General features: G+C 36.3%; 1 protein-coding gene across 1 annotated transcript in view; it reads left to right on the top strand.

Annotated features, from left to right (window-relative positions):
• Positions 1-27,176, top strand: part of ANKAR (ankyrin and armadillo repeat containing) — a gene marked incomplete at both ends in the record, with an annotated part of 72,592 nt that overhangs the window by 41,324 nt on the left and 4,092 nt on the right. The window contains 9 exon segments of the mRNA XM_079710723.1: positions 910-1,151; positions 1,323-1,476; positions 1,561-1,722; positions 13,107-13,213; positions 14,878-15,000; positions 21,665-21,823; positions 22,529-22,646; positions 25,252-25,361; positions 26,923-27,119. Of these exon segments, the coding sequence (XP_079566849.1) occupies positions 910-1,151; positions 1,323-1,476; positions 1,561-1,722; positions 13,107-13,213; positions 14,878-15,000; positions 21,665-21,823; positions 22,529-22,646; positions 25,252-25,361; positions 26,923-27,119 (1,372 nt within the window).

The raw sequence follows: 27,176 nt of genomic DNA, 5'->3' as shown, positions 1-27,176 counted from the left end.
TGTGGAATCTAAAAACCAAAACAAATGAACAAACAAAACAAAAACAGACTCATAGATCCAGAGAACAAACTGGTGATTGCCAGAGGCAAAGGGAGTTTGGGGGCTGTGCGAAATAAGTGAAGGGGATTAAGAGGTACGAACTTACAGCTATAAAATAAGTCACAAGGATGTAATATACAGCATAAGAAATATGGTCAGTAATATTGAAATAACATTGTATGGGAATAGATGGTTACTTTTTGAGTTGATCATTTCATAATGTATTTAAATATCAAATAACTCTGCTGTACACCTGAAACTAACATAATATTGTATGTCAACTATACTTCAATTAAAAAGAAAGAAAAAGGGAAAAAAAAGAAAATAAATTTACTGCAAATGTATTAAGTTATTCCAATAGCTCCTAGGACTCTTATACTAAGGGAAAAAAATACAAACAGGAAGGAAATGTGCCAAGATTTCTCCTAAGCATTGTTTAAAACAGTGAAAAGTTGGAAACAACACATTATTTTTTAAAATGCAAATGTTTAAGGAAATGTGATACACCCATTAATGGAATATTTAGGAGACACTGATGTTCATAAAGAATGGGAAAATTTTTATGGTAAATTAAAATGCAGGATACTGTGTTTACAGTACAACTATATTAAATATGTCTGTAACACTAAAGTTACCTATATTTATATATTACATATATTTATAAAAGTAGTGGATGAGATTTAGTGAAATGTTTGTGCTTGGGTGGTGAAAGTCTGGACAGTTTTATTTTTTCTATTTTTCTTTATTTTCTAAATTTTCTAAACTCTATAAATTTGATTTTCAAATATGGGAAACTAGTGATATATGCTGCATTTTTATGTTCTTACTTTTTAAAAGATTTATTTAACTGGTTCTTGAATTCATTTGAAGATGTGTTGACAGCTGTATCTTCTGTCACAATTGCTGAGGTTGCACGTGACAATAAGGAAGTTCAGGATGCTATGGCTATGGAAGGAGCCATTCCTCCTCTGGTGGCCCTTTTTATAGGAAAACAACTTGGTGTTCAAGTGAAGGGTGCAATGGCTGTGGAAGCACTGGCAAGTTACAACCCTGCTATACAGAGAGCATTTCTGGAAAAATCACTAAGTAAATATCTTTTAAAACTCCTCAAGGTAGGAATTTTATGATTCCTTTTCATTTTTCTTAGATAAAGCATTCAATATTGAATTTAGTTAAGTGAAAAGAAACCTAAAACCAATTCTAGAATAAACATTTTATCAAACAAACATTCCTACAGTATTCAATAAATCCTCATTGACTGAATAGAATACTTTTTAAAATAGGCGTTTCAAATAGATGTTAAGGAACAAGGAGCTGTAGCACTTTGGGCCTTGTCAGGACAAACACTAAAACAACAAAAGTATATGGCAGAAGAGATTGGATACAACTTTATAATAAATATGCTTTTATCACCATCAGCTAAAATGCAGTATGTTGGTAAGTTATTTTCTATGCATAAATCTGTACAATATAGAACCGGACATTGGAATATCACACATGTTTCTTGCTTTTTGTTGCCAGGAGGTGAAGCAGTCATAGCGCTAAGTAAGGACAGCAGGATACACCAAAATCAAATATGTGAAGGGAATGGAATTGCACCACTGGTTCACTTACTAAGGATTAGTAAAGTAGCTGAAGGAACACTTCTGAGTGTCATCAAAGCAGTGGGATCCATATGTATTGGTTTGTACGTTTATTCTCAGTTTTAAAAATATCAGTAAATACTTCTCTTCCTCTCTATCCCTACTGTTGCAGCCCTTAACCATATTTAATCTGTTATTATAATGTTTTTATTTCTCCAAGACCTTAATGAGTAAAAGTGGTGTAGTTAAGCATATTGTATCAGTCTTGCTCTTGAGTTCTGGTTAGAATGAGAAATGAAGACCATGAGCCTTGGCTATTTTGACTTAAAGCGATCTCCTTTTTTAAGTTAAGAGAAAAATATTTCTTATTTTGAATCTCAGGAACTATATGTTTTTGAAGATATAGAAGTGTTTCTAATGCTGTGGCACATTTTTCGATCCCAGTCTCTTTCCGTAATGATTCTTTGTTTACATAGTGGCCACTAGGTCTAGTTGTTCCTTTCTTTGCAGAGGAATTAACCTTTTGGGATATCTGAAAAATGTGGAATTGTTGGTGATTGACTTACCAAAAATAAAAAATCAGGCTCTTTGCTGACTTGCATGAACGTATGGCAGTGACTGAGACTGCTTCCTGTAGGCAAGAGAAAAAAACCCTAAAACTTTATTTCTAGTCCATTGTGTTTCCAGAAAAAAAAAAAAAAATTCTAGCTGAAGAACGTAGGACTTGGTTTCAAAAAATTTTTTTTCCTTTTTTCTTAGAAAAGCTACTTTACTGAAATTCACTAACTGCTTGCAGGCAATCAAGTCAGGCAAGATAATTTTTTTGTTGTTGTTGTTGTTTTAGCCAGAGTCTCTGGTATAAATTATTTCTAAAATTCTAGTAAATGATAATACAAATACAAAGATAACTGATATATGTGTGTGTTTTCAGTTTCTTCTCATTAGTTTACTTCAAAGCTGTCCGCATTTGCCATAGACAAGTTCTTGCCACAGACAAGAACTACAGAAAAAGACTCTTGCTTTCAAACTCACCAGCTTAGACTCTTTACACACACATACCCCTTCCTTTTTCTTCTTCATCATGTTCATGTTTTCTTCTATACCCTTGAACATATAGAACATATTTAAAATAGCTGTTTTGGACTTCCGGGTAAGATGGCGGAAGAGTAAGACGCGGAGATCACCTTCCTCCCCACGGATACACCAGAAATACAGCTACACGTGGAACAACTCCTACAGAACACCTACTGAACGCTGGCAGAAGACCCCAGACCTCCCAAAAGGCAAGAAACTCCCCACATACCTGGGTAGGGCAAAGCGGAGAGATTCCCGCACAGAGGAGCGGTGCCGAGCGGCACTCACCAGCCCGAGAGCCTTGTCTGCTCGCCCGCCGGGGCGGGCGGCGCTGGAAGCTGAGGCTCGGGCTTCGGTCAGAGCGCAGGGAGAGGACTGGGGCTGGCGGCGAGAACTCAGCCTGAAGGGGGCTAATGTGCCACAGCTAGCCGGGAGGGAGTCCGGGAAAACTCTGGAGCTGCCGAAGAGGCAAGAGACTTTTTCTACCCTCTTGGTTTCCTGGTGCGCGAGGAGAGGGGATTAAGAGCGCTGCTTAAAGGGGCTCCACAGACGGGCGCGAGTCGCGACTGAAAGCGCGGAGCCCAGTGACGGGCGTGGGACGCTGGGGCTGCTGCTGCCGCCGCCAAGAAGCCTGTGTGCGAGCGCAGGTCACTGTCCACACCGCCCTTCCGGGAGCCTGTGCAGCCCGCCACTGCCGGGGCCCCGGGATCCAGGGGCGGCTTCCCTGGGAGAACGCACGGCGGGCCTCGGGCTGGTGCAACGTCACGCCGACCTCTGCCGCTGCAGGCTCGCCCCGCACTCCGTGCCCCTCCCTCCCGCCCGGCCTGAGTGAGCCAGAGTTCCCGAAGAGGCTGCTCCTTTAACCCTTTCCTGTCTGAGCGAAGAACAGACGCCCTCCGGCGACCTACACGCAGAGGCGGGGCCAAATCCAAAGCTGAGACCCGGGAGCTGTGAGAACAAAGAAGAGAAAGGGAAACCTCTCCCAGCAGCCTCAGAAGCAGCGGATTAAAGCTCCACAATCAACTTGATGTACCCTGCATCTGTGGAATACATGAATTGACAACAAATCATCCCAAATTGAGGAGCCAGGAGTCAGTGCTGTGCCTCTGAGGTGGGAGAGCCAACTTCAGGACACTGGTCCACAAGACACCTCCCAGCTCCACATAATATCAAACGGCGAAAATCTTCCAGAGATCTCCATCTCAACACCAGCACCCAGCTTCACTCAACGACCAGCAAGCTACAGTGCTGGACACCCTATGCCAAACAACTAGCAAGACAGGAACACAACACCACCCATTAGCAGAGAGGTGGCCTAAAATCATAAAAAGTCCGCAGACATCCCAAAACACACCACAAGACGTGGACCTGCCCACCAGAAAGACAAGATCCAGCCTCATCCACCAGAACACAGGCACTAGTCCCCTCGACCAGGAAGCCTACACAACCCACTAAACCAACCTTAGCCACTGGGGACAGACACCAAAAACAACAGGAACTATGAACCTGCAGCCTGCAAAAAGGAGACCCCAAACACAGTAACATAAGCAAAATGAGAAGACAGAAAAACACACAGCAGGAGAAGGAGCAAGATAAAAACCCACCAGACCTAACAAATGAAGAGGTAATAGGCAGTCTACCTGAAAAAGAATTCAGAATAATGATGGTAAAGATGATCCAAGATTCTATTTCCCAGATCCAAAATCTTGGAAATAGAATAGACAAAATGCAAGAAACAGTTAACAAGGACCTAGAAGAACTAAAGATGAATCAAACATCGATTAAAAACACAATAAATGAAATGAAAAATACTCTAGATGGGATCAATAGCAGAATAACTGAGGCAGAAGAACGGATAAGTGAGGTGGAAGATAAAATAGTGGAAATAACTAATGCAGAGCAAAATAAAGAAAAAAGAATGAAAAGAACAGAGGACAGTCTCAGAGACCTCTGGGACAACATTAAACGCACCAACATTCGAATTATAGGGGTTCCAGAAGAAGAAGAGAAAAAGAAAGGGACTGAGAAAATATTTGAAGAGATTATAGTTGAAAACTTCCCTAATATGGGAAAGGAAATAGTTAATCAAGTCCAGGAGGCACAGAGAGTCCCATACAGAATAAATCCAAGGAGAAATACGCCAAGACACATATTAATCAAACTGTCAAAAATTAAACACAAAGAAATCATATTAAAAGCAGCAAGGCAAAAACAACAAATAACACACAAGGGAATCCCCATCAGGATAACAGCTGATCTCTCAGCAGAAACTCTACAAGCCAGAAGGGAGTGGCAGGACATAATTAAAGTTATGAAGGAGAAAAACCTGCAACCAAGATTACTCTACCCAGCAAGGATCTCATTCAGATTTGATGGAGAAATTAAAACGTTTACAGACAAGCAAAAGCTGAGAGAGTTCAGCACCACCAAACCAGCTTTACAACAAATGCTAAAGGAACTTCTCTAGGCAAGAAACACAACAGAAGGAAAAGACCTACAATAACGAACCCAAAACAATTAAGACAATGGGAATAGGAACATACATATCGATAATTACCTTAAATGTAAATGGACTAAATGCTCCCACCAAAAGACACAGATTGGCTGAATGGATACAAAAACAAGACCCATATATATGCTGTCTACAAGAGACCCACTTCAGACCTAGAGACACATACAGACTGAAAGTAAGGGGATGGAAAAAGATATTCCATGCAAATGGAAACCAAAAGAAAGCTGGAGTAGCAATTCTCATATCAGACAAAATAGACTTTAAAATAAAGACTACTAGAAGAGACAAAGAAGGACACTACATAATGATCAAGGGATCGATCCAAGAAGAAGATATAACAATTGTAAATATTTATGCACCCAACATAGGAGCACCTCAATACATAAGGCAAACACTAACAGCCATAAAAGGAGAAATCGATAGTAACACAATCATAGTAGGGGACTTTAACACCCCACTTTCACCAATGGACAGATCATCCAAAATGAAAATAAATAAGGAAACACAAGCTTTAAATGATACATTAAACAAGATGGACTTAATTGATATTTATAGGACATTCCATCCAAAAACAACAGAATACACATTTTTCTCAAGTGCTCATGGAACATTCTCCAGGATAGATCATATCTTGGGTCACAAATCAAGCCTTGGTAAATTTAAGAAAATTGAAATTGTATCAAGTATCTTTTCCGACCACAATGCTATGAGACTAGATATCAATTACAGGAAAAGAGCTATAAAAAATACAAACACATGGAGGCTAAACAATACATAATAACGAAGTGATCACTGAAGAAATCAAAGAGGAAATTAAAAAATACCTAGAAACAAATGACAATGGAGACACGACGACCCAAAACCTATGGGATGCAGCAAAAGCAGTTCTAAGAGGGAAGTTTATAGCAATACAATCCCACCTTAAGAAACAGGAAATATCTCGACTAAACAACCTAACCTTGCACCTAAAGCAATTAGAGAAAGAAGAACAAAAACATCCCAAAGTTAGCAGAAGGAAAGAAATCATAAAAATCAGATCAGATATAAATGAAAAAGAAATGAAGGAAACGATAGCAAAGATCAATAAAACTAAAAGCTGGTTCTTTGAGAAGATAAACAAAATTGATAAACCATTAGCCAGACTCATCAAGAAAAAAAGGGAGAAGACTCAAATCAATAGAATTAGAAATTAAAAAGGAGAAGTAACAACTGACACTGCAGAAATACAAAAGATCATGAGAGATTACTATAAGCAACTCTATGCCAATAAAATGGACAACCTGGAAGAAATGGAGAAATTCTTAGAAATGCACAACCTGCCAAGACTGAATCAGGAAGAAATAGAACATATGAACAGACCAATCACAAGCACTGAAATTGAAACTGTGATAAAAAATCTTCCAACAAACAAAAGCCCAGGACCAGATGGCTTCACAGGCGAATTCTATCAAGCATTTAGAGAAGAGCTAACACCTATCCTTCTCAAACTCTTCCAAAATATAGCAGAGGGAGGAACACTCCCAAACTCATCCTACGAGGCCACCATCACCTTGATACCAAAACCAGACAAGGATGTCACAAAGAAAGAAAACTACAGGCCAATATCACTGATGAACATAGATGCAAAAATCCTCAACAAAATACTAGCAAACAGAATCCAACAGCACATTAAAAGGATCATACACCATGATCAAGTGGGGTTTATCCCAGGAATGCAAGGATTCTTCAATATATGCAAATCAATCAACGTGATACACCATATTAACAAATTGAAGGAGAAAAACCATATGATCATCTCAATAGATGCAGAGAAAGCTTTCGACAAAATTCAACACCCATTTATGATAAAAACCCTGCAGAAAGTAGGCATAGAGGGAACTTTCCTCAACATAATAAAGGCCATATATGACAAACTCACAGCCAGCATCGTCCTCAATGGTGAAAAACTGAAACCATTTCCACTAAGATCAGGAACAAGACAAGGTTGCCCACTCTCACCACTCTTATTCAACATAGTTTTGGAAGTTTTAGCCACAGCAATCAGAGAAGAAAAGGAAATAAAAGGAATCCAAATCGGAAAAGAAGAAGTAAAGCTGTCACTGTTTGCAGATGACATGATACTATACATAGAGAATCCTAAAGATGCTACCAGAAAACTACTAGAGCTAATCAATGAATTTGGTAAAGTTGCAGGATACAAAATTAATGCACAGAAATCTCTGGCATTCCTATATACTAATGATGAAAAATCTGAAAGTGAAATCAAGGAAACACTCCCATTTACCATTGCAACAAAAAGAATAAAATATCTAGGAATAAACCTACCTAAGGAGACAAAAGACCTGTATGCAGAAAATTATAAGACACTGATGAAAGAAATTAAAGATGATACAAATAGATGGAGAGATGTACCATGTTCTTGGTTTGGAAGAATCAACATTGTGAAAATGACTCTACTACCCAAAGCAATCTACAGATTCAATGCAATCCCTATCAAAATACCACTGGCATTTTTCACAGAACTAGAACAAAAAATTTCACAATTTGTATGGAAACACAAAAGACCCCGAATAGCCAAAGCAATCTTGAGAACGAAAAATGGAGCTGGAGGAATCAGGCTCCCTGACTTCAGACTATACTACAAAGCTGCAGTAATCAAGACAGTATGGTACTGGCACAAAAACAGAAAGATAGATCAATGGAACAGGATAGAAAGCCCAGAGATAAACCCACGGACATATGGTCACCTTATCTTTGATAAAGGAGGCAGGAATGTACAGTGGAGAAAGGACAGTCTCTTCAATAAGTGGTGTTGGGAAAACTGGACAGGGACATGTAAAAGTATGAGATTAGATCACTCCCTAACACCGTACACAAAAATAAGCTCAAAATGGATTAAAGACCTAAATGTAAGGCCAGACACTATCAAACTCTTAGAGGAAAACATAGGCAGAACACTATGACATAAATCACAGCAAGATCCTTTTTGACCCACCTCCTAGAGAAATGGAAATAAAGACAAAAATAAACACATGGGACCTAATGAAACTTAAAAGCTTTTGCACAGCAAAGGAAACCATAAACAAGACCAAAAGACAACCCTCAGAATGGGAGAAAATATTTGCAAATGAAGCAACTGACAAAGGATTAATCTCCAAAATTTATAAGCAGCTCATGCAGCTCAATAACAAAAAAACAAACAACCCAATCCAAAAATGGGCAGAAGACCTAAATAGACATTTCTCCACAGAAGATATACAGACTGCCAACAAACACATGAAAGAATGCTCAACATCTTTACTCATTAGAGAAATGCAAATCAAAACTACAATGAGATATCATCTCACACCAGTCAGAATGGCCATCATCAAAATACCTAGAAACAATAAATGCTGGAGAGGGTGTGGAAAAAAGGGAACACTCTTGCACTGCTGGTGGGAATGTGAATTGGTACAGCCACTATGGAGAACAGTATGGAGGTTCCTTAAAAAACTACAAATAGAACTACCATATGACCCAGCAATCCCACTACTGGGCATATACCCTGAGAAAACCATAATTCAAAAAGAGACATGTACCAAAATGTTCATAGCAGCCCTATTTACAATAGCCCGGAGATGGAAACAACCTAAGTGTCCATCATCGGATGAATGGGTAAAGAAGATGTGGCACATATATACAATGGAATATTACTCAGCCATAAAAAGAAATGAAATTGAACTATTTGTAATGAGGTGGATGGACCTAGAGTCTGTCATACAGAGTGAAGTAAGTCAGAAAGAGAAAGACAAATACTGTATGCTGACACATATATATGGAATTTAAGAAAAAAAAGGTCATGAAGAACATAGGGGTAAGACAGGAATAAAGACACAGACCTACTAGAGAATGGGCTTGAGGATATGGGGAGGGGGAAGGGTAAGCTGTGACAAAGTGAAAGAGCGGCATGGACATATATACACTACCAAACGTAAGGTAGATAGCTAGTGGGAAGCAGCCGCATAGCACAGGGAGATCAGCTCGGTGCTTTGTGACCGCCTGGAGGGGTGGGATAGGGAGGGTGGGAGGGAGACGCAAAAGGGAGGGGTTATGGGAACATATGTATACATATAACTGATTAAATTTGTGATAAAGCAAAAAATAAAAAATTTTAAAAAAAAGGAAAAAAAAATAAATAAAATAGCTGTTTTAACATCCCTGTAACTAGTTCCAGCATATCCATTATTTCTGGGTCTCTTGCTATTGGCTGATTTTTTTCTTGATTATGAATCATATTTTCCTGCTTCTTTGCACACCTAGAGCTTTTAAAATGTGAGTTTTTTTTTAAAGTGCTATTGAAATACAATTTACATATAAGAAGATATTTAAATAAAATAAACAATAGAATAAAATATTAAATACATTATTTAGAGTGTACAGTTTGATGAGTTTTGACATATGTATTCAGCACTGACACCATCAGCACAGTCAAGTAAGTGAATATAATCATCACCTCCAAATGCTTCATTGTCCCTTCCTTCCTAATTCCTCCCTCTTTTCACCCCGTCCCCAGATAACCACTGATCTGTTTTTTTTTTTCTTATGATCTGAGAATGGCTTTAGTGTATTTTACATATTAAAACATAAGCTTCTGATTTTTTTCTTTAAAAAATAATGTGCTGATTTGAATTCATGGCATGGATCCTAACAGCACAAAATTACTTTTAAAATTTGACATTAAATGATCTCTACCACTGATTTATTTTCTCTCCCTATAGATTAGCTTGCATTTTCTAGAATTTTATGTAAATGGAATTATACATGTGTACTTTTTTCTTGCTTCTTTCACTCAGCATGATTATTTTGACATTCATCCATATTATTGTATCAAATATCAATAAAATACTTCTCTTTCAATGCTGAGTAGTATTCCATTGTATGGTGTGATGGTTAATTTTATGCCTTATGATATACATACATACATACATACATATATATCCTGTTGGTTCTCTTTCTTTGGAAAACCCTAATGCTTATGGATATATTATGATTTGTTTATCCCATTGATGGACATTTGGATTGTTTCCCGTTTCTTGCTATATTGTAAATAAAACTGTTAACGAACATTTGTGTTCAAGTTTTGGTATAGACACGTTTTCATTTCTCGTGGGTAAATATCTAGAAGTAGGATTGCTGGGTCATATGGTAGGTGTATGTTTAACTTTTAAAGAAACTGCCAGATTGATTTTCAAAGTAGTGTTACCACTTTGCACTTTTACCACTTTGCACTTCTACTAGCTGTGTGTGAGTTCCAGTAGCTTCACATCCTCATCAACATTTAGTATGGTAATTTTATTATTGTAGTGGATGTGTAGTAAATCTTATTGTGGTTTTAATTAGCATTTTCCTAATGACTAATGATGTAGAGCATCGTTTCATGTGTTTATTTGTCATTTGTATGTCTTCTTTGCTAAAGTGTCTGTTCAAATATTTTGCCCATTTTTTACATTGTGTTGTCTTGAGTTTTAAGCATTCTTTATAAATTCTAGATACAGCTCTTTTTTTGTTGTCGTTAGATGCATGTTTTGCATAAATTTTCTTCCAGTCTTTGGTATCTTTCCATTTTTGTAACAGGGTCTTTTGAAGAGGTGAAGTTTTAAATTTTGATGAAGTCCAGTTCATTGATTTAAAACTTGTTCAGTTTGTAGGTTTTGTGTCCTCTTTAAGAACTCTCTGCTAAACCCAAGATCATAAAGTTTTTCTGTTTTCCTCTATATTTTGATGTATGATACATTTTGAGTTGGCTGAGATTCATTTTCTCACATATGGCTGCCCAACTGCTTCAGCATCATTTATTGAAAATATTATCTTTTCCTCCATTGAATTAGCTAGGCACTTTTGTCAAAAATCAATTGACAAGATATTTGTGGGTCTATTTCTTGACTTTTTATTCAGTTCTATTTAACTATTTGTCTATCTTTATGTTGTACTCACTGTCTTAATTACTGTAGACTTACTGTAAATCTTGAAAGCAGATAGCATTAAGCGCTTCGACCTTGCTATTGTTTTTCAAAGCTGTTTTGGCTGTTTCAGTTCCCTTGTATTTCCATATAGTTTAAAAAATTAGCCTGCCAATTTCTAAAGAAGATCCTTCTGTTATTTTGATTGGAATTGCATGGAATCTATAAGTAAATGTGGGGAGAACATGCATCCCATTAATATCACGTTTTGTAATCCATAAACACGGTATATTTCTCCATTAATTGGGCCTTCTTTAATATCTCCCAGCAATGTTTTATAGTTGCCAATGTACAACTCTTGCACATTTTTTGCCAGTTTTACCTTAGGTATTTCATATTTTAAAATCATGCATAAGAAATTTTGATTGAATGCTGGGCATTGTGAGTTTTAAATTGATATATGCTGGATCTTATTGTTTTCCTTTAAAGAGAGTTAGGCTTTATTCTGGCATGCAGTTATTTTACTTGGGATCAAATTGATCCTTTTGCACCTAGCTTTTAACCTTTCCTAGGACAAGTCTAGAGCAGCCTTTACTTTGGAACTAACTTAACCCTGTGCTTTTGAGATGATTCCTTTCAGAGGACTCAGTCTCTTTGTGTAGTCCCGTGTATTATGAGGTATCTACACTCTGGCCAGTAGGAACACAAACCATCCCTAGACAAGTGTGAGCTCTGAGAATTGTTCAGCCTACTGCTTGTACTGATTCTTTTCCCAACTTAATTTTTGAGTTCCATTCCATTATTAACATGTGAAGATTCAGTCAGAGATTTGAGCATGTTCATCTTATAACACCACCATCATCATTATAATCATCATTATTAAAAATAGTAATTTTTTTGAAACCAACCTCCAGCATCTTCACCCCTTGAAATCTCCCTACCTACTCCTTTGCCACCTACTCTGAAGTGAGCAATATCTCTTCTGTGCTTCAACTGTACTTTTCTAACCTCTGTCGAAGCACTTATTGCATGGTACTGAAATCATATATTTAAATAGTTGCTCACCCTATAAAATATAAATTCCTTGAGGGTAGAGAATCTAATTCCTTCTTTTAGCCCTACCTACTACCTCAGTGCCTGGTGTACCAGGCATTCAATACCTGTCGGTTGAATGAAGAATATTCATGTAATTAGTGTTTGTGTACACCCCCTGGTGGCCAGTGTTGGGGGAGTAGGGGACAAGGAAACCAAAGTATTCTTTGCTCCTTCTATAATATTTCCCTTAGTCCCTTCAAACTTCCCCAGGTCATAATAAGTAGGCGGTTTCTCTTCATTTTTCATAAAGGAGCCCAATCTTGTATTTATATTTAAGTATGTAAACCCACTGCATATGTGTTGTGACATTTATTGGCAAAAGCACAAAATTTAAATTGTTTGTGCATGTCCACTAGAAAGAGATGATTTGAGTTTCTTCATTGAGATTAGACCTGCAATTTAAAGTAGTATGTTTAAAAGAAGAAGTAAGATTATCTTTTTAGTATGTGTATTTAAGGAATCCAGAAATTTAACCAGGTGATTACTCGAGTTACTTTTATAAAAACAAACTTTTTATGGAAAACAGTAGCAACTATAAGCTGAAGTACCTTGTACATAATAATTTTTTAATAAATGATAGCTATTACATTATTATTCCCTGATAGTCCAGCACCTCTAATTTCTTTGTTCTTTTGACTATTAGAAAACCATCTACACTTCTAACAGTAAATTTTCCATGTTTATCCAGTTTGCCTTTTAAAAAATTAATTAAGGTAAAATAGTGTCAATATAGCATTTCCTTTTGTAATTTACCAACCATATTACGCTAGGACACATTATCAACCAAATATGTTGAGCTATGTTTGACTTTACCATTTTCAAGATGGAAAAAATATTATCTCATGGAGTTGTGGATTCTTACAGGTGTCGCCCATACAAGCAATCCCATTAGTCAACAATTGCTTGTAGAAGAAAATGCCTTTCCAGTACTTATCCAACTATTGAGAAATCACCCCTCTCCTAATATTAAGGTATATATAAGATTTTTTTGTGTGTGATATAGTAAAAATTAACATAAATGACTTTTTAAGAATAATTTGTATCTTTAGGCAAGCTCACAAGTATAATAAAAATATTTAACCTTTTAAACAAAATCTTAGAAGTTTAAACAAAAAAGTTACTACAAAGATAGTAGCAAAGATACCATTAAATTTTATTAAAATATGGTTTCTTCAAATATAATAAGAAAGTCTCATGTCCTTACTCATCAAAGAAGTTTTATTCCTCAGATATTTGATTATTCATAGGATTTCTTCCCTACTTCCTCAGATACTGGTTGCTAAAACTGGGTGGGGATAATGAGGATGTGTGATTTATGTAGCAAAATTTCTCAAATATAAGTGAATCCTGTCAGTGCCACACAATCAATACAGCCCTGCCGTCTACAAAGCAGTCTGTGTTGTCTGGCAGCAATAGTTATCTCAAGGGTGGACACTGCTAGGTATTACTATGAGTTGTTGAGGAGTCATTCACTCTTCCATTTACTTCTAGTAAAATGACATTCACATCTATTCAAATCCTTTACCAAGGTTTTAGAAATTCAGGACATCTATACTTGGCCAGACAGAAATTATAAGGACAAGAAATATATTTTCTCTTCAAAATTTGGTATGTGCTTTGCTGGAAGTGAGAAAAGAAAAATAACATAGGAGGGAAATATATAAGTAAACATAGCGTTGTTTCTTTTAAGGAATGTGTTTATTATCAGAAAAGATGTCATAAGTTATCTGGCTTTTCTTGCTGTGAAAGAGATTTCATTACAGGAGTTGATTAGGGAAACAAAAAAAGGCATATGCTAGCAATTTTTTGGCTTGAATTATATGTAAAAACTGCAACGACTTTTAAAGTACAAATAAATTTCACAAGATGAAGGAAAATGACACATAAAAATACATTTTTATTTTAAAATGTACATTTTCATGGCCAGTTTACTTCAACTGCACCTATCTGTATTTCAGTATACATTTTCACTGCGTTCTTAAACTTGTTAAAACAAAACATAAATACATTTTAATACTTTTCCTCAAGTAAGATTCTATAGTAATTTTGCAATAATAATCATGCTTTTCAAATTCACACTTTTCATAGAAATGCATGGTGTAGCACTTAAAAAATTTGTCTACTGAGCCCAATAATAAACAAGGTTCATTAGCAACCTCCTTAAATGACTCCAGAACTAGAAGAGGAAAACTTCCTCAGTGTTTTGCTTCAATTGAAGGCATTCTATTAAAGCGTTACAACTCAATGGTCAGTAGCTAACAAGCAGTTCAGAACAGCTTTATAATTCATGCTAGGAAATTAAAAAACCTTTTTTAGATGTAGAAGGAATGCAACTATGCACTTACGAGAAACTTCTTCACATGTCCTGCAGGCCCTTGTTGCCTCCCGCTATGCCCTCAAATGAAGCTTTGTGATTGTGCAACACACAGAAGGATATTTTCTCAGCTGTTAAAAATTATAAGGGACATTTCTCCAGAAGTTGTAAATGCCACTCTCTAAATACTAGTCAGAGAGATGGAATTAATGGATTTTATGGTATCTTTGATTGGTATATCTTATATAAATATTTGTATAATGAAATATGTCATTTGATAAACCATGAGTGAAAAATAATTTTTGAAAATCACATTTTTAGGTTGAAGTGGCATTTTCCTTGGCATGTATTGTCCTAAGGAATGATCAGTTACAGAATGAATTACAAGAAAATGAAGGATTTAATTATGCTGATGTCCTTTATCTTCTTCACTCACAAGATAAGGTAATAACTATACAAAATATTAGAGATCATTTAGAAGAAAATGATTTTTAGACTACATCCTCAAAATTTCATCAAGTCTTTTTCTTTTTCTTTTTCTTTTTTTTCATGGCAATATTCAAATGTATTATTTAAGAAATGTAAAATCTCTTTGGTGGGTTGTTAGTTTGTAATGATGGAATAATATTGTTCCATATTTTTCATAGTTGTCATATTTCATCTTGAAATATAACAATTTTTTTAAATGTGCAGTCTCTTTTTTTAATCTTTATTGGAGTATAATTGATTTACAATGTGTTAGTTTCTGCTGTATAACAAAGTGAATCAGCTATATGTACATATATCCCCATATCCCCTCCCTCTTGTGTCTCCCTCCCACCCTCCCTATCCCACCCCTCTAGGTGGTCGCAAATCACCGAGCTGATTTCCCTGTGCTATGTGGCTGCTTCCCACTAGCTATCTGTTTTACATTTGGTAGTGTATATATGTCAATGCTACTATCTCACTTCGTCCCAGCTTACCCTTCCCCCTCCCCGTGTCCTCAAGTCCATTCTCTACATCTGCGTCTTTATTCCTGACCTGCCCCTAGGTTCATCAGAACCACTTTTTTTTTTTTTTAGATTCCATATACATGTGTTAGCATATGGTATTTGTTTTTCTCTTTCTGACATACTTTACTCTGTATGACAGACTCTAGGTCCATCCACCTCACTACAAATAACTCAATTTCGTTTCTTTCTATGGCTGAGTGATATTCCATTGTATATATGTGCCACATCTTTAAACATTCACCTGTCGATGGACACTTAGGTTGCTTCCATGTGCTGGCTATTATAAATAGTGCTGCAATGAACACTGTGGTACATGACTCTTTTTGAATTATGGTTTTCTCAGGGTATATGCCCAGTAGTGGGATTGCTGGGTCATATGGTAGTTATATTTTTAGTTTTTTAGGGAAACCCCATACTGTTCTTCATAGTGGCTGTATCAATTTACATTCCCACCAACAGTGCAAGAGGGTTCCCTTTTCTCCACACCCTCTCCAGCATTTGTTGTTTGTAGATTTCCTGATGATGCCCATTCTAACTGGTGTGAGGTGATACCTCATTGTAGTTTTGATTTGCATTTCTCTAATAATTAGTGATGTTGAGCAGCCTTTCATGTGCTTCTTGGCCATCTTTATGTCTTCTTTGGAGAAATGTCTATTTAGGTCTTCTGCCCATTTTTGGATTGGGTTGTTTGTTTGATATTGAGCTGCATGAGCTCTTTTTATATTTTGGAGATTAATCCTTTGTCCGTTGATTCGTTTGCAAATACTTTCTCCCATTCTCAGCGTTGTCTTTTCCTCTTGTTTATGGTTTCCTTTGCTGTGCAAAAGCTTTGAAGTTTCATTAGGTCCCATTTATTTTTCTTTTTATTTCCATTACTCTAGGAGGTGAATCAAAAAAGATCTTGCTGTGATTTATTTATTTAACACTCAAAGAGTGTTCTTCCTAAGTTTTCCTCTAAGAGTTTTATAGTGCCCAGTCTTACATTTAGGTCACTAATCCATTTTGAGTTTATTTTTGTGTATGGTGTTAGGGAGTGTTCTAATTTCATTCTTTTACATGTAGCTGTCCAGTTTTCCCAGCACCACTTATTGAAGAGACTATCTTTTCACCATTTTATATCCTTGCCTCCTGTGTCATAGATTAGTTGACCATAGGTGCGTGGGTTTATTTCTGGGCTTTCTATCTTGTTCCATTGATCTATGTTTCTGTTTTTGTGCCAGTACCATATTGTCTTGATTACTGTAGCTCTGTAGTATAGGCTGAAGTCAGGGAGTCTGATTACTCCCGTTCCGCTTTTTCCCTCAAGACTGCTTTGGCTATTCGGAGTCTTTTGTGTCTCCATACAAACTTTAAGATTTTTTGTTCTAGTTCTGTAAAAAATGCCATTGGTAATTTGATAGGGATTGCATTGAATCTCTAGATTGCTTTGGGTAGCATAGTCATTTTCACAATATTGATTCTTCCAATCCAAGAAAATGGAATATCTCTCCATCTGTTGGTATCATCTTTAATTTCTTTCACCAGTGTCTTAGAGTTTTCTGCATACAGGTCTTTTTTCTCCCTAGGTAGGTTTATTCCTAGGTATTTTATTCTTTTTGTTGCAATGGTGAATGGGAGTGTTTCCTTAATTTCTCTTTCAGATTTTTCATTATTAGTGTATAGGAATGCAAGAGATTTCTGTGCATTAATTTTGTATCCTGCAACTTTACCAAATTCATTGATTAGCTCTGGTAGTTTTCTGGTGGCATTTTTAGGATTCTCTATGCATAGTATCATGTCACCTGAAAACAGTGACAGTTTTACTTCTTCTTTTCCAATTTGTATTTCTTTTATTTCTTTTTCTTCTCTGATTGCCATGGCTAGGACTTCCAAAACTATGTTGAATAATAGTGGTGAGAGTGGACATCCTTGTCTTGTTCGTGATCTTAGAGGACATGCTTTCAGTTTTTCACCACTGAGAAAGATGTTTGCTGTGGGTTTGTTGTATATGGGCTTTATTATGTTGAGGTAGATTCCCTCTATGCCCACTTTCTAGATAATTTTTATCACAAGTGGGTATTGAATTTTGTCAAAAGCTTTTCCTGCATCTATTGAGATGATCATATGGGTTTTCTTCTTCAATTTGTTAATATGGTGGATCACATTGATTGATTTGTGTATACTGAAGAATCCTTGCATCCCTGGGATCAATCCCACTTGATCATGGTGTACGATCCTTTTAATGTGTTGTTGGATTCTGTTTGCTAGTGTTTTGTTGAGGATTTTTGCATCTATATTCATCAGTGATATTGATCTGTAATTTTCCTTTCTTTGTAGTATCTCTGTCTGTTTTTGGTATCAGGGTGATGGTGGCCTCACAGAATGAGTTTGGGAGTGTTCCTTCCTCTGCAATTTTTTGGAAGAGTTTGAGAAGGATGGGTGTTAGCTCTTCTCTATATGTTTGATAGAATTCACCTGTGAAGCCATCTGGTCCTGGACTTTGGTTTGTTGGAAGATTTTTAATCACAATTTCAATTTCATTACTTGTGATTTTTCTGTTCATATTTTCTGTTTCTTCCTGGTTCAGTCTTGGGAGGTTATACCTTTCTAAGAATTTGTCCATTTCTTCCAGGTTGTCCATTTCATTGGCATAGAGTTGCTTGTAGTAGTCTCTTAGGATGCTTTGTATTTCTGTGGTGTCTGTTGTAACTTTTCCTTTTTCATTTCTAATTTTATTGATTTGAGTACTCTCCCTCTTTTCTTGATGAGTCTCACTAATGGTTCATCAATTTTGTTTATCTTCTCAAAGAACCAGCTTTTAGTTTTATTGATCTTTGCTATTGTTTTCTTTGTTTCTGCTCTGATCTGTATGATTTCTTTCCTTCTGCTAACTTTGGGTTTTGTTTGTTCTTCTTTCTCTAATTCCTTTAGGTGTAAGGTTAGATTGTTTATTTGAGATTTTTCTTGTTTCTTGAGTTAGGCTTGTATAGCTATAAACTTCCCTCTTAAAACTGCTTTTGCTGCATCCCACAGGTTTTGGATTGTCGTGTTTTCATTGTCATTTGTCTCTAGGTATTTTTTGATTTCCTCTTTGATTTCTTCAGTGACCTCTTGGTTATTTAGTAACGTATTGTTTAGCCTCCATGTGTTTTTTACGTTTTTTTCCCTGTAATTCATTTCTAATCTCATAGCGTTGTGGTCAGAGAAGATGCCTGATACGATTTCAATTTTCTTAAATTTACTGAGGCTTGATTTGTGACCCAAGATGTGATCTATCCTGGAGAATGTTCCATGCGCACTTGAGAAGAAAGTGTAATCAGCTGGTTTTGGATGGAATGTCCTATAAATATCTATTAAATCTCTCTGGTCTATTGTGTCATTTAAAGCTTCTGTTTCCTTAATTATTTTCCTTTTGGATGATCTGTCCATTGCTGTAAGTAAGGTGTTAAAGTCCCCCACTTTTACTGTGTTACTGTCGATTTCCACATTTATAGCTGTTAGCAGTTGCCTTATATATTGAGGTGCTCCTATGTTGGGTGCATATACATTTATAATTGTTATATCTTCTTCTTGGATTGATCCCTTGATCATTATGTAGTGTCCTTCCTTGTCTCTTGTAACATTCTTTATTTTAAAGTCTATTTTATCTGTTATGAGTATTGCTACTCCAGCTTTCTTTTGATTTCCATTTGCATGGAATATCTTTTTCCATCCCTTCATTTTCAGTCTGTATGTGTCCCTAGGTCTGAAGGATCTCTTGTAGACAGCATATATACGGGTCTTGTTTTTGTATCCATTCAGCAAGCCTGTGTCTTTTGATTGGAGCATTTAATCCATTCACGTTTAAGGTAATTATCGATATGTATGTTCTTATGACCATTTTCTTAATTGTTTTGGGTTTGTTTTTGTAGGTCCTTTTCTTCTCTTGTGTTTCTCACTTAGAGAAGTTCCTTTAGCATTTGTTGTAGAGCTGGTTTGGTGGTGCTGAATTCTCTTAGCTTTTGCTTGTCTGTAAAGCTTTTGATTTCTCCATCGAATCTGAATGAGAACCTTGCCGGGTAATCTTGGTTGTAGTTTCTTCCTGTTCATCACTTTAAGTATATCATGCCACTCCCTTCTGGCTTGTAGAGTTTCTGTTGAGAAATCAGCTGTTAACCTTATGGGAATTCCCTTGTATGTTATTTGTCGTTTTTCCGTTGCTGCTTTTGATAATTTTTGCCAATTTGATTACGATGTGTCTCTGTGTGTTTCTCCTTGGGTTTATCCTGTACGGGAATCGCTGCGCTTCCTGGACTTGGGTGGCTATTTCCTTTCCCATGTTAGGGAAGTTTTCGACTATAATCTCTTCAAATATTTTCTCTGGTCCTTTCTCTCTCTCTTTTCCTTCTGAGACCCCTATAATGCGAATGTTGTTGCGTTTAATGTTGTCTCAGAGGTCTCTTAGGCTGTCTTTATTTCTTTTCATTCTTTTTTCTTTATTCTGTTCCGCAGCAGTGAATTCTACCATTCTGTCTTCCAGGTCACTTATCCATTCTTCTGCCTCAGTTATTCTGCTATTGATTCCTTCTAGTGTAGTTTTCATTTCAGTTGTTGTATTGTTCATCTCTGTTTGTTTGTCCTTTAATTCTTCTAGGTCTTTGTTGAACATTTCTTGCATCTTCTCAATCTTTGCCTCTATTTTTTTCCCGAGGTCCTGGATCATCTTCACTATCATTATTCTGAATTCTTTTTCTGGAAGGTTGCCTTTCTCCACTTCATTTAGTTGTTTTCCTGGGGGGTTATCTTGTTCCTTCATCTGGTACATAGCCCTCTGCCTTTTCATCTTGTTGTCTTTCTGTGAATGTGGTTTTTGTTCCACAGGCTGCAGGATTGTACTTCTTCTTGCTTCTGCTGTCTGCGCTCTCTTTCTTATTTTTCAGTAAGTCCTGGCCCTCCTTCTTGGACTACTTTTCTTTGTTGCTGGAGTTTTGGGGGAGGGGACGGAGAGGGCAGAAAAGTTGGGCGTTGGGGCAGTCAAGGCCCATGAAGACCCAGGAGAGGGGCTGCAGAGAGGGGCTGCAGAGAGTGTTCAGGCCACCGGCTCCTGCCCTGCCATCCCTGCCGCCGCTGCTGCTGCCTGGGACCCAGGGCCTCGGCGGTGCTTGCTCTCCTCCTGCACTTTGAGCTCTTGGGAGCCGCACCAGTACATAATTTTTATTATGGAAAATTTCAATCAGAAAAAGAATGACAAAGTAGCATAGTGAACAAATATTCTCATGACCTAGCTTCAGCAGTTATCAACTCATGGCCAATCTTATTTATATATTCCCTCATTTCCCCTATATTACTTTTGAAGCAAATCTCAGGCATCATATAATTTTATCTGTAAATATTTCAGTAGGTACCTATAGCATTTTTATATGATTAAGAGCAGCAGAAGAAAACTCACTAAGATTAATGGTTCTCTCACACTAAGTTCTCTCTGTACTACCATGTTCAAATAAAATATTATAAATAAGATTTAGTGATAAGATTGTATCTTTTGGGTCTTTCTAGAAGATGGACCATACTTGTTAATCTTTGGCAAGTGGACTGCCAAAGGGAGAACTGGCTTTTGCTCTGTTTGCCCAGTCCCAGAATGTTAAAATGCGATTTTTAAAAGGAAATCATTTTTCTTTTATTCTCCCTTAGAATATAGTACAGTAGAATTTTTGTAAAATTTGTACTTATTTTAAGAAATGACAGATATCTCACAATGCATAAAATTCAATATATATCATGCTATACAAGAGAAGTTTTGATTTATCAGCTCAATTTCAAAATACTGAAAGAAAAATATGTTGAAACAAAAGTTGAAGTTTAATGAAGTTGTGGAGTTTCCTATTATTCATTTGCATAATCAGTAATCTAAAATTCTGTTTAAAAATTAAAACTTTTTCTCTTTTCTTCTCCCTGATACCACAACCTAATTCTCTGTTTTATGTGTTCAATAACATTCTGGGGTAACTGTATTATCTGTTTTCCCCAATAATGTCATATTTTACTCCCAGAGATACAAATGAAACGTATCTTAATATGTAAGAATTCAAAACCTATTACCTTGAGTAACATGACAAATGAAGTAAGTTAAAGATAATGCATGTCTCTCTTATTTCTAGGATATTTGTTTAAGAGCAGGCTATGCGTTAACCCTTTTTGCCTTCAATAGTCACTTTCAACAATACTTAATATTGGAAAGTGGAATAATGACCATATCAACTTTTGAACCTTTTCTTGAATCAACATTTGAAACTGAAAAGGCAATGGCAGCTTTTCAGGTATAAAATTGAAGGTTAAAACTTCAAATCAATATGTCTTTTTAGTGAAAACTGAAAAATTAGAAAAAACTTTGGATCTGGAAAAACGTTTACTGCTTTTGTAAAATTCACAGTATTTTTTACACCAGTCCCTTCCTCACCTCATAAAAACTCCATTATCTATGAGGATTTCTTCATTTATATAGAATTTTACAAGTCACAAGGCGCTTTTGTCTTTATATCTCATCTGATGCTTATAACAACCCTATCAGATTGATAGAAATATAGTATTATTTTCATCACCCCTATTTTACAAGGAAATAGGTAGAGAAACATGGTAGTGTCCAAGACAAATTTTCTAACTGCAAATCTTTAGCTGATCATCTAATTCTTCAACCATGTAGACAACCTTATGTATCTGGATTCTTCTTGGTCTTATTCTTTTTTTCTATCCTATGACCTTTAGAAGTATTTTCTATCAACCCATACTTCAACAATGCAAAAGTTGCAAACATTGTAGAAAGAAAAATATGGCCTATGATGGTCACTGCAGTGATCAGATAGGGATATGTACTCTAGGTCCTCACCACACAGCTTGCTTCTCATTGCATCATACCAAATTACCCCTCTTACTTTTCCAAGAAGTATCCCCTCAGAAATAAAAGGTTAATTACAGAAGCTGAGTAGAAAATGTTTAATGATTCTATGCCTCTTTTTTGTTTTTAGATTATTATATTAGCTAAAGTCATTATAGATGTGGACCACATTACTTTGACTGCAAGAGGTGTTACTATTTTAGTTGATAGTCTATATTCAGTTCATTCCACTACTATTGTCTTGACAGGTAAGAAATAACTAGAAGCTAATCATATCCACCTAAAACTATTTACAAAAAATTTTTTTGGTAACCTGAGCAATAATAAAATAATAAGCCTGATATTCTGTCACACAGTTTGAAGAATGAACTCATATAAGTCTACATGGAACTCCAGAGTTAAGGCTACATGGAACAATGAAAGTCTACTGTGCACCCCAAATAGAACCTTTCTGATTTCCTAATTACTTTTTTGAACTCCTAATTACTTTTTCCAGAATGTAAGATGAGAATTCAACTATGAGCTACCAACAACAAAATTTATACACTGATTTATAATAATACTGGCAGATTTATACTGATAACCTCTGTCTGGTTTCCTTTTAACTAATTGCACATATTTGTCTAATATTTAAGAGTTCTCTATGTTGCTAGGCAATATAGCAAAGCAAAATGGCCCAACAGAGTTCTTGACATAGTTAGTGCTAATTGTGTGACTATGTCTATCTAGACCTAACTCTCCAGATGATCAATATATTAGTTCTCTTGATCTATCATGCTCAATACAACATAAAACAGTATCAAAACGACAGCCATATGGAGTGACAACTACCAAAAAATAAAGTATTTGTTTTTTTAACTGAAATGGATTACCGAACACAGTGAAGGAATCTCCACTTGCTGCCATAAAATTACATTTTTATGGAGTGTATTTACTTGGCATGGAAGGTAAATTCAAGCAAACAAAAACTTTCTGATGAAAACTATCTAGGAAAAATACATGTTTAAAAGAAGTTATTAAGTATATTTTTATCTAAATAACATTCTTAATTCAATGTCGTAGTAATTCTATGACTCTGAAAAACAACTGTAGTGGGTTTCAATTTTACTCCACAAACTCTTCTGTGCAAGAAATGCCATATTATTCTAGCTTTCAAATATTAATTTTCCCAGGCTGGTAGAAACAATCTCAAAAATTATTGGGCTTTCTCTGCACTCCACCATTGGAGTCATATGCATCTCCAGAGCCATATGCATGTCTAGGGTATCTCAAGCAAAGCCAGATATTCAGGCCTCAGGTATAATGTAAAATAAATGACATGCTCAAGTCCAAGTTGATATGGTTTCCAGAAGATGTTCCAAAAGCATAAAATTTTGCAGAGACAGATTTCTGTTGCCAAGTGTCCAGTTTTCCTATGTACACCACTTAGCCATTCTTCACTCAAAGCTCCTGCTATCTCTGTTTTAGTCTTAGATTCTCTGCCCTTCCCCATTGGTTCCCCATTTCTTACTCCCTATCTTTAAACACTCCTGTGTCCCTTCCCCCTAGCATAATGCCTTCTATAAACTCAGGCTTTTGAAAATGTAAGCCTGAAAGAAAGGTTATCTTTAGACAATTTTTGCTCTAGGCCATACAACCCAGCCCTCCTCATCCTGAGGCAATAAATACAAAGGGCTTCCTGGCTTATAATGGAGGCTGGAAAAAAATACAAGGAGAACAAAAACTCAGTTAATACCTTAATAAAGCATCCACCCACAAATGTAAAAATACATTTATATCTTAAAATTTGTGTTACACCTATTCCAACACAGCAACAATACTGTGAAAGAATATCACATGAAAGCTCTAAAAATAAAACACGAATTCGAATAAAACAATCTTAAGTTCGTAGCTGCACATTTATTTAATTACTAGATCACTTTATTACTTCAATCTCAAAACATTTCTTTTTATGGCAAGAACTTCAATGATCATAAGCTTCAATAAGCAATACATTACTTGGTTTTAAAATACCATTAAGCTCTGAACTCAAAGCCATCTGAATTGCAAAAAGGACATTAAATTTTCTTACAGTAGTTCAAACATTATGTTCATAGTCATTAAAACAAACAAACCATAAAAGCTCAAAACAAAATATATTCTGAAGCCAAGAGAAGAAAACCTCTGATTTTTCAAAATTCCCCACTCTTAAATAAACCTATTTAACTTTTACTGTTTGTGACAGAAAACCAAACCAGAATTTTGGGGGAAGTTTATTCTACATTTAACACACATGCTTTTTCTCAGCAGGTCTTCATTAATAGAAATGTCTTGTGACTTAAATCTTTTTAAAGATTTTTTTGATGTGGACTTTTTTTTTTTTTTTTTTTTTTTTTTTGCGGTACGCGGGCCTCTCACTGTTGTGGCCTCTCCCGTTGCGGCGGAGCACAGGCTCCGGACGCGCAGGCTCAGTGGCCATGGCTCACGGGCCCAGCCGCTCCGCGGCATGTGGGATCTTCCCGGACCAGGGCACGAACCCGCGTCCCCTGCGTCGGCAGACTGACTCTCAACCACTGCGCCACCAGGGAAGCCCGATGTGGACCACTTTTAAAGTCTTTATTGAATTTGTTACAATATTGCTTGTTTTATGTTTTGGCTTTTTGGCCGCAAGGCATGTGGGATCTTAGCTCCCCGACCAGGGATCTAACCCGCATCCCGTGCATTGGAAGGTGAATTCTTAACCACTGGACTGCCAGGGAAGTCCCTCAAACCTTTTTTAATACTTTAATATATGCAAGTGAATGAAAGCACAGTATATAAGTTTATACTAATTAAATAACACAGTCATTTTTTTTCTTGTTGTTTAATTTATAGGGAATTTAATAGCTACCCTGGCTCATTCTAGAGCTGGTATTCCAGAAGCATTTACCACATTAGGGACAATCCAACGGCTCTGCTATCATTTGTACTCAAGGCAAGAAGAGGTAAAAAAAAAAAATTAATTAATTAATTAATTAATTTGAAAATAGAGTATTCTAAAATATAATTTGCCTCTCTCTCACTTCTGCAGGCTAATTTCTCCACAGGTTGAGTCTCATATAATAGTTCATATTACTAACTCAAAATTTGATTATTTTTCTAGTACTACATTTGCCATTCACAATTCTGGTTTCCACAAAATGTGCACATTCATTTTAACTTCAATCTTTAAGATTCAGTCTACAAATAAGTACATGGATGATACCGAAATTTATAATTATTTATAAAATATTTTATATTTTATAATTAAAATCATTGTCATTTCTATGATTATTTGTAGTGAATGAAAGTGGAATCCATTGGAAAATTTTCCTTACCTGCCAAACAGGGTTAGAGTGAGGGCACCTGAAGACCAGGCTGGCCATAGCAGTGTTTTGCCTCTAAAACACTACTACACATAGTAGTGTTTCCTTTGCTTTTCCCACAGGGTCTAAGGCAGTATTTCTCCAACTTTAGGGTACAACAGAATCACCTGGAGAACTTGTTCTACCATAGACTGCTGGGCTCCATTCACCAAGTTTCTGATCTAATACATCTGGTGTAGGCCCTAGAATTTGCATTTTTAACAAGTTCCCAGAAGCTGAGGCTGCTGGTCCAGAACCACTGTTCAAGGTGTGGAAGATTTTTGGGCATATACAGCAGTCAGATGCCAGTGTAAAGACCACTATGTCAACCTTCTGATACCCTGCATGGGCCTGGTTTATGTTCCTTTCTTTGACATTTCTTATGCCACCATGAACAGATTCTTCTAAGAACTTCCCAGGAATATACTTTTATTAATTATATGAACAACCTAATTGCTTCAGAGTCAAATGCAGAGGGTATTTCCTTCAAAGAAATAATTACTTTTTCTGGAGTCCCATGGCCTGATACTTGTGCTTGTTTCTTTGGTTTTGCCCTGGAAAATTGAGTTGCTTCCCTGTGCGGCTTATTTTTAACTTACTTTTATGCTATACTCTCTAACTTGGTTTCCTATATTACAATCACCTGTGCAGTTTTGAAAAATCCTAATGTTCAGTTCAATGCACCCCAAAGTAATTAAATCAGTTTCTAGGGGGTGGAATACAGACATGATTTTCATAGTTATCCAGGTGATTCCAGTGCACAATGAAGACTGAGACCTACTGTCTTAGTTCAAACTCAAAGGTTCTTACTCGGGCTGCCCATTAGAATCACCTGTGGCACTATAAAAACAATACACAATGCTAGATTCTACTAAGAGAGTCTGTATTTAGTTGGTGGGCTTTTTTTTTTTTTTTTAACTCCTGGTGATTCTAAAAATGCAGTCAGGACTGAGAACAACTACTAGAAATCAATGGCAATTGACAGCCTTCCCTAAAAATATTGCTGCTATGCTTCTATCTATAGAGTGCCATCAGTTGACATACATATTTGCTATACATAGCTACAGAGACTTTCCTATGAAATATTTAATGAGAGCAATGGGTTAGATATTTTAAGAACAAAGCTAAATGGTTAAGGAGAAATTGTTTCCTCTTCATTTAGGTTCGCATGGCTTGCTCCAGTGCTCTTGGCTACTTAACTTACAATGCAAATGCTTTCCGAATCTTATTAAAGGAATGCAGGAATAAGCCTAATCAGTTCCTTCATATAACAAAGAATATCAGCAGAGATGCAAGTATAAACCCAGCATTTTTAAAGGAATTTCAAATGCAACAAAGAGTGGGACTTCCTTCTTTAAGGTATTGTTTCTATATTTGAAGTTGCAGTAGTAAAATTACTGAGAGGAATTTTTAAGG

Source organism: Hyperoodon ampullatus, assembly GCF_949752795.1.
Source record: "Hyperoodon ampullatus genome assembly, chromosome: 8".
NCBI lineage: Eukaryota > Metazoa > Chordata > Mammalia > Artiodactyla > Ziphiidae > Hyperoodon > Hyperoodon ampullatus.
The sequence above is the reverse complement of the archived record's forward strand: the minus strand, read 5'-3'. Positions and strand labels throughout refer to the sequence as shown.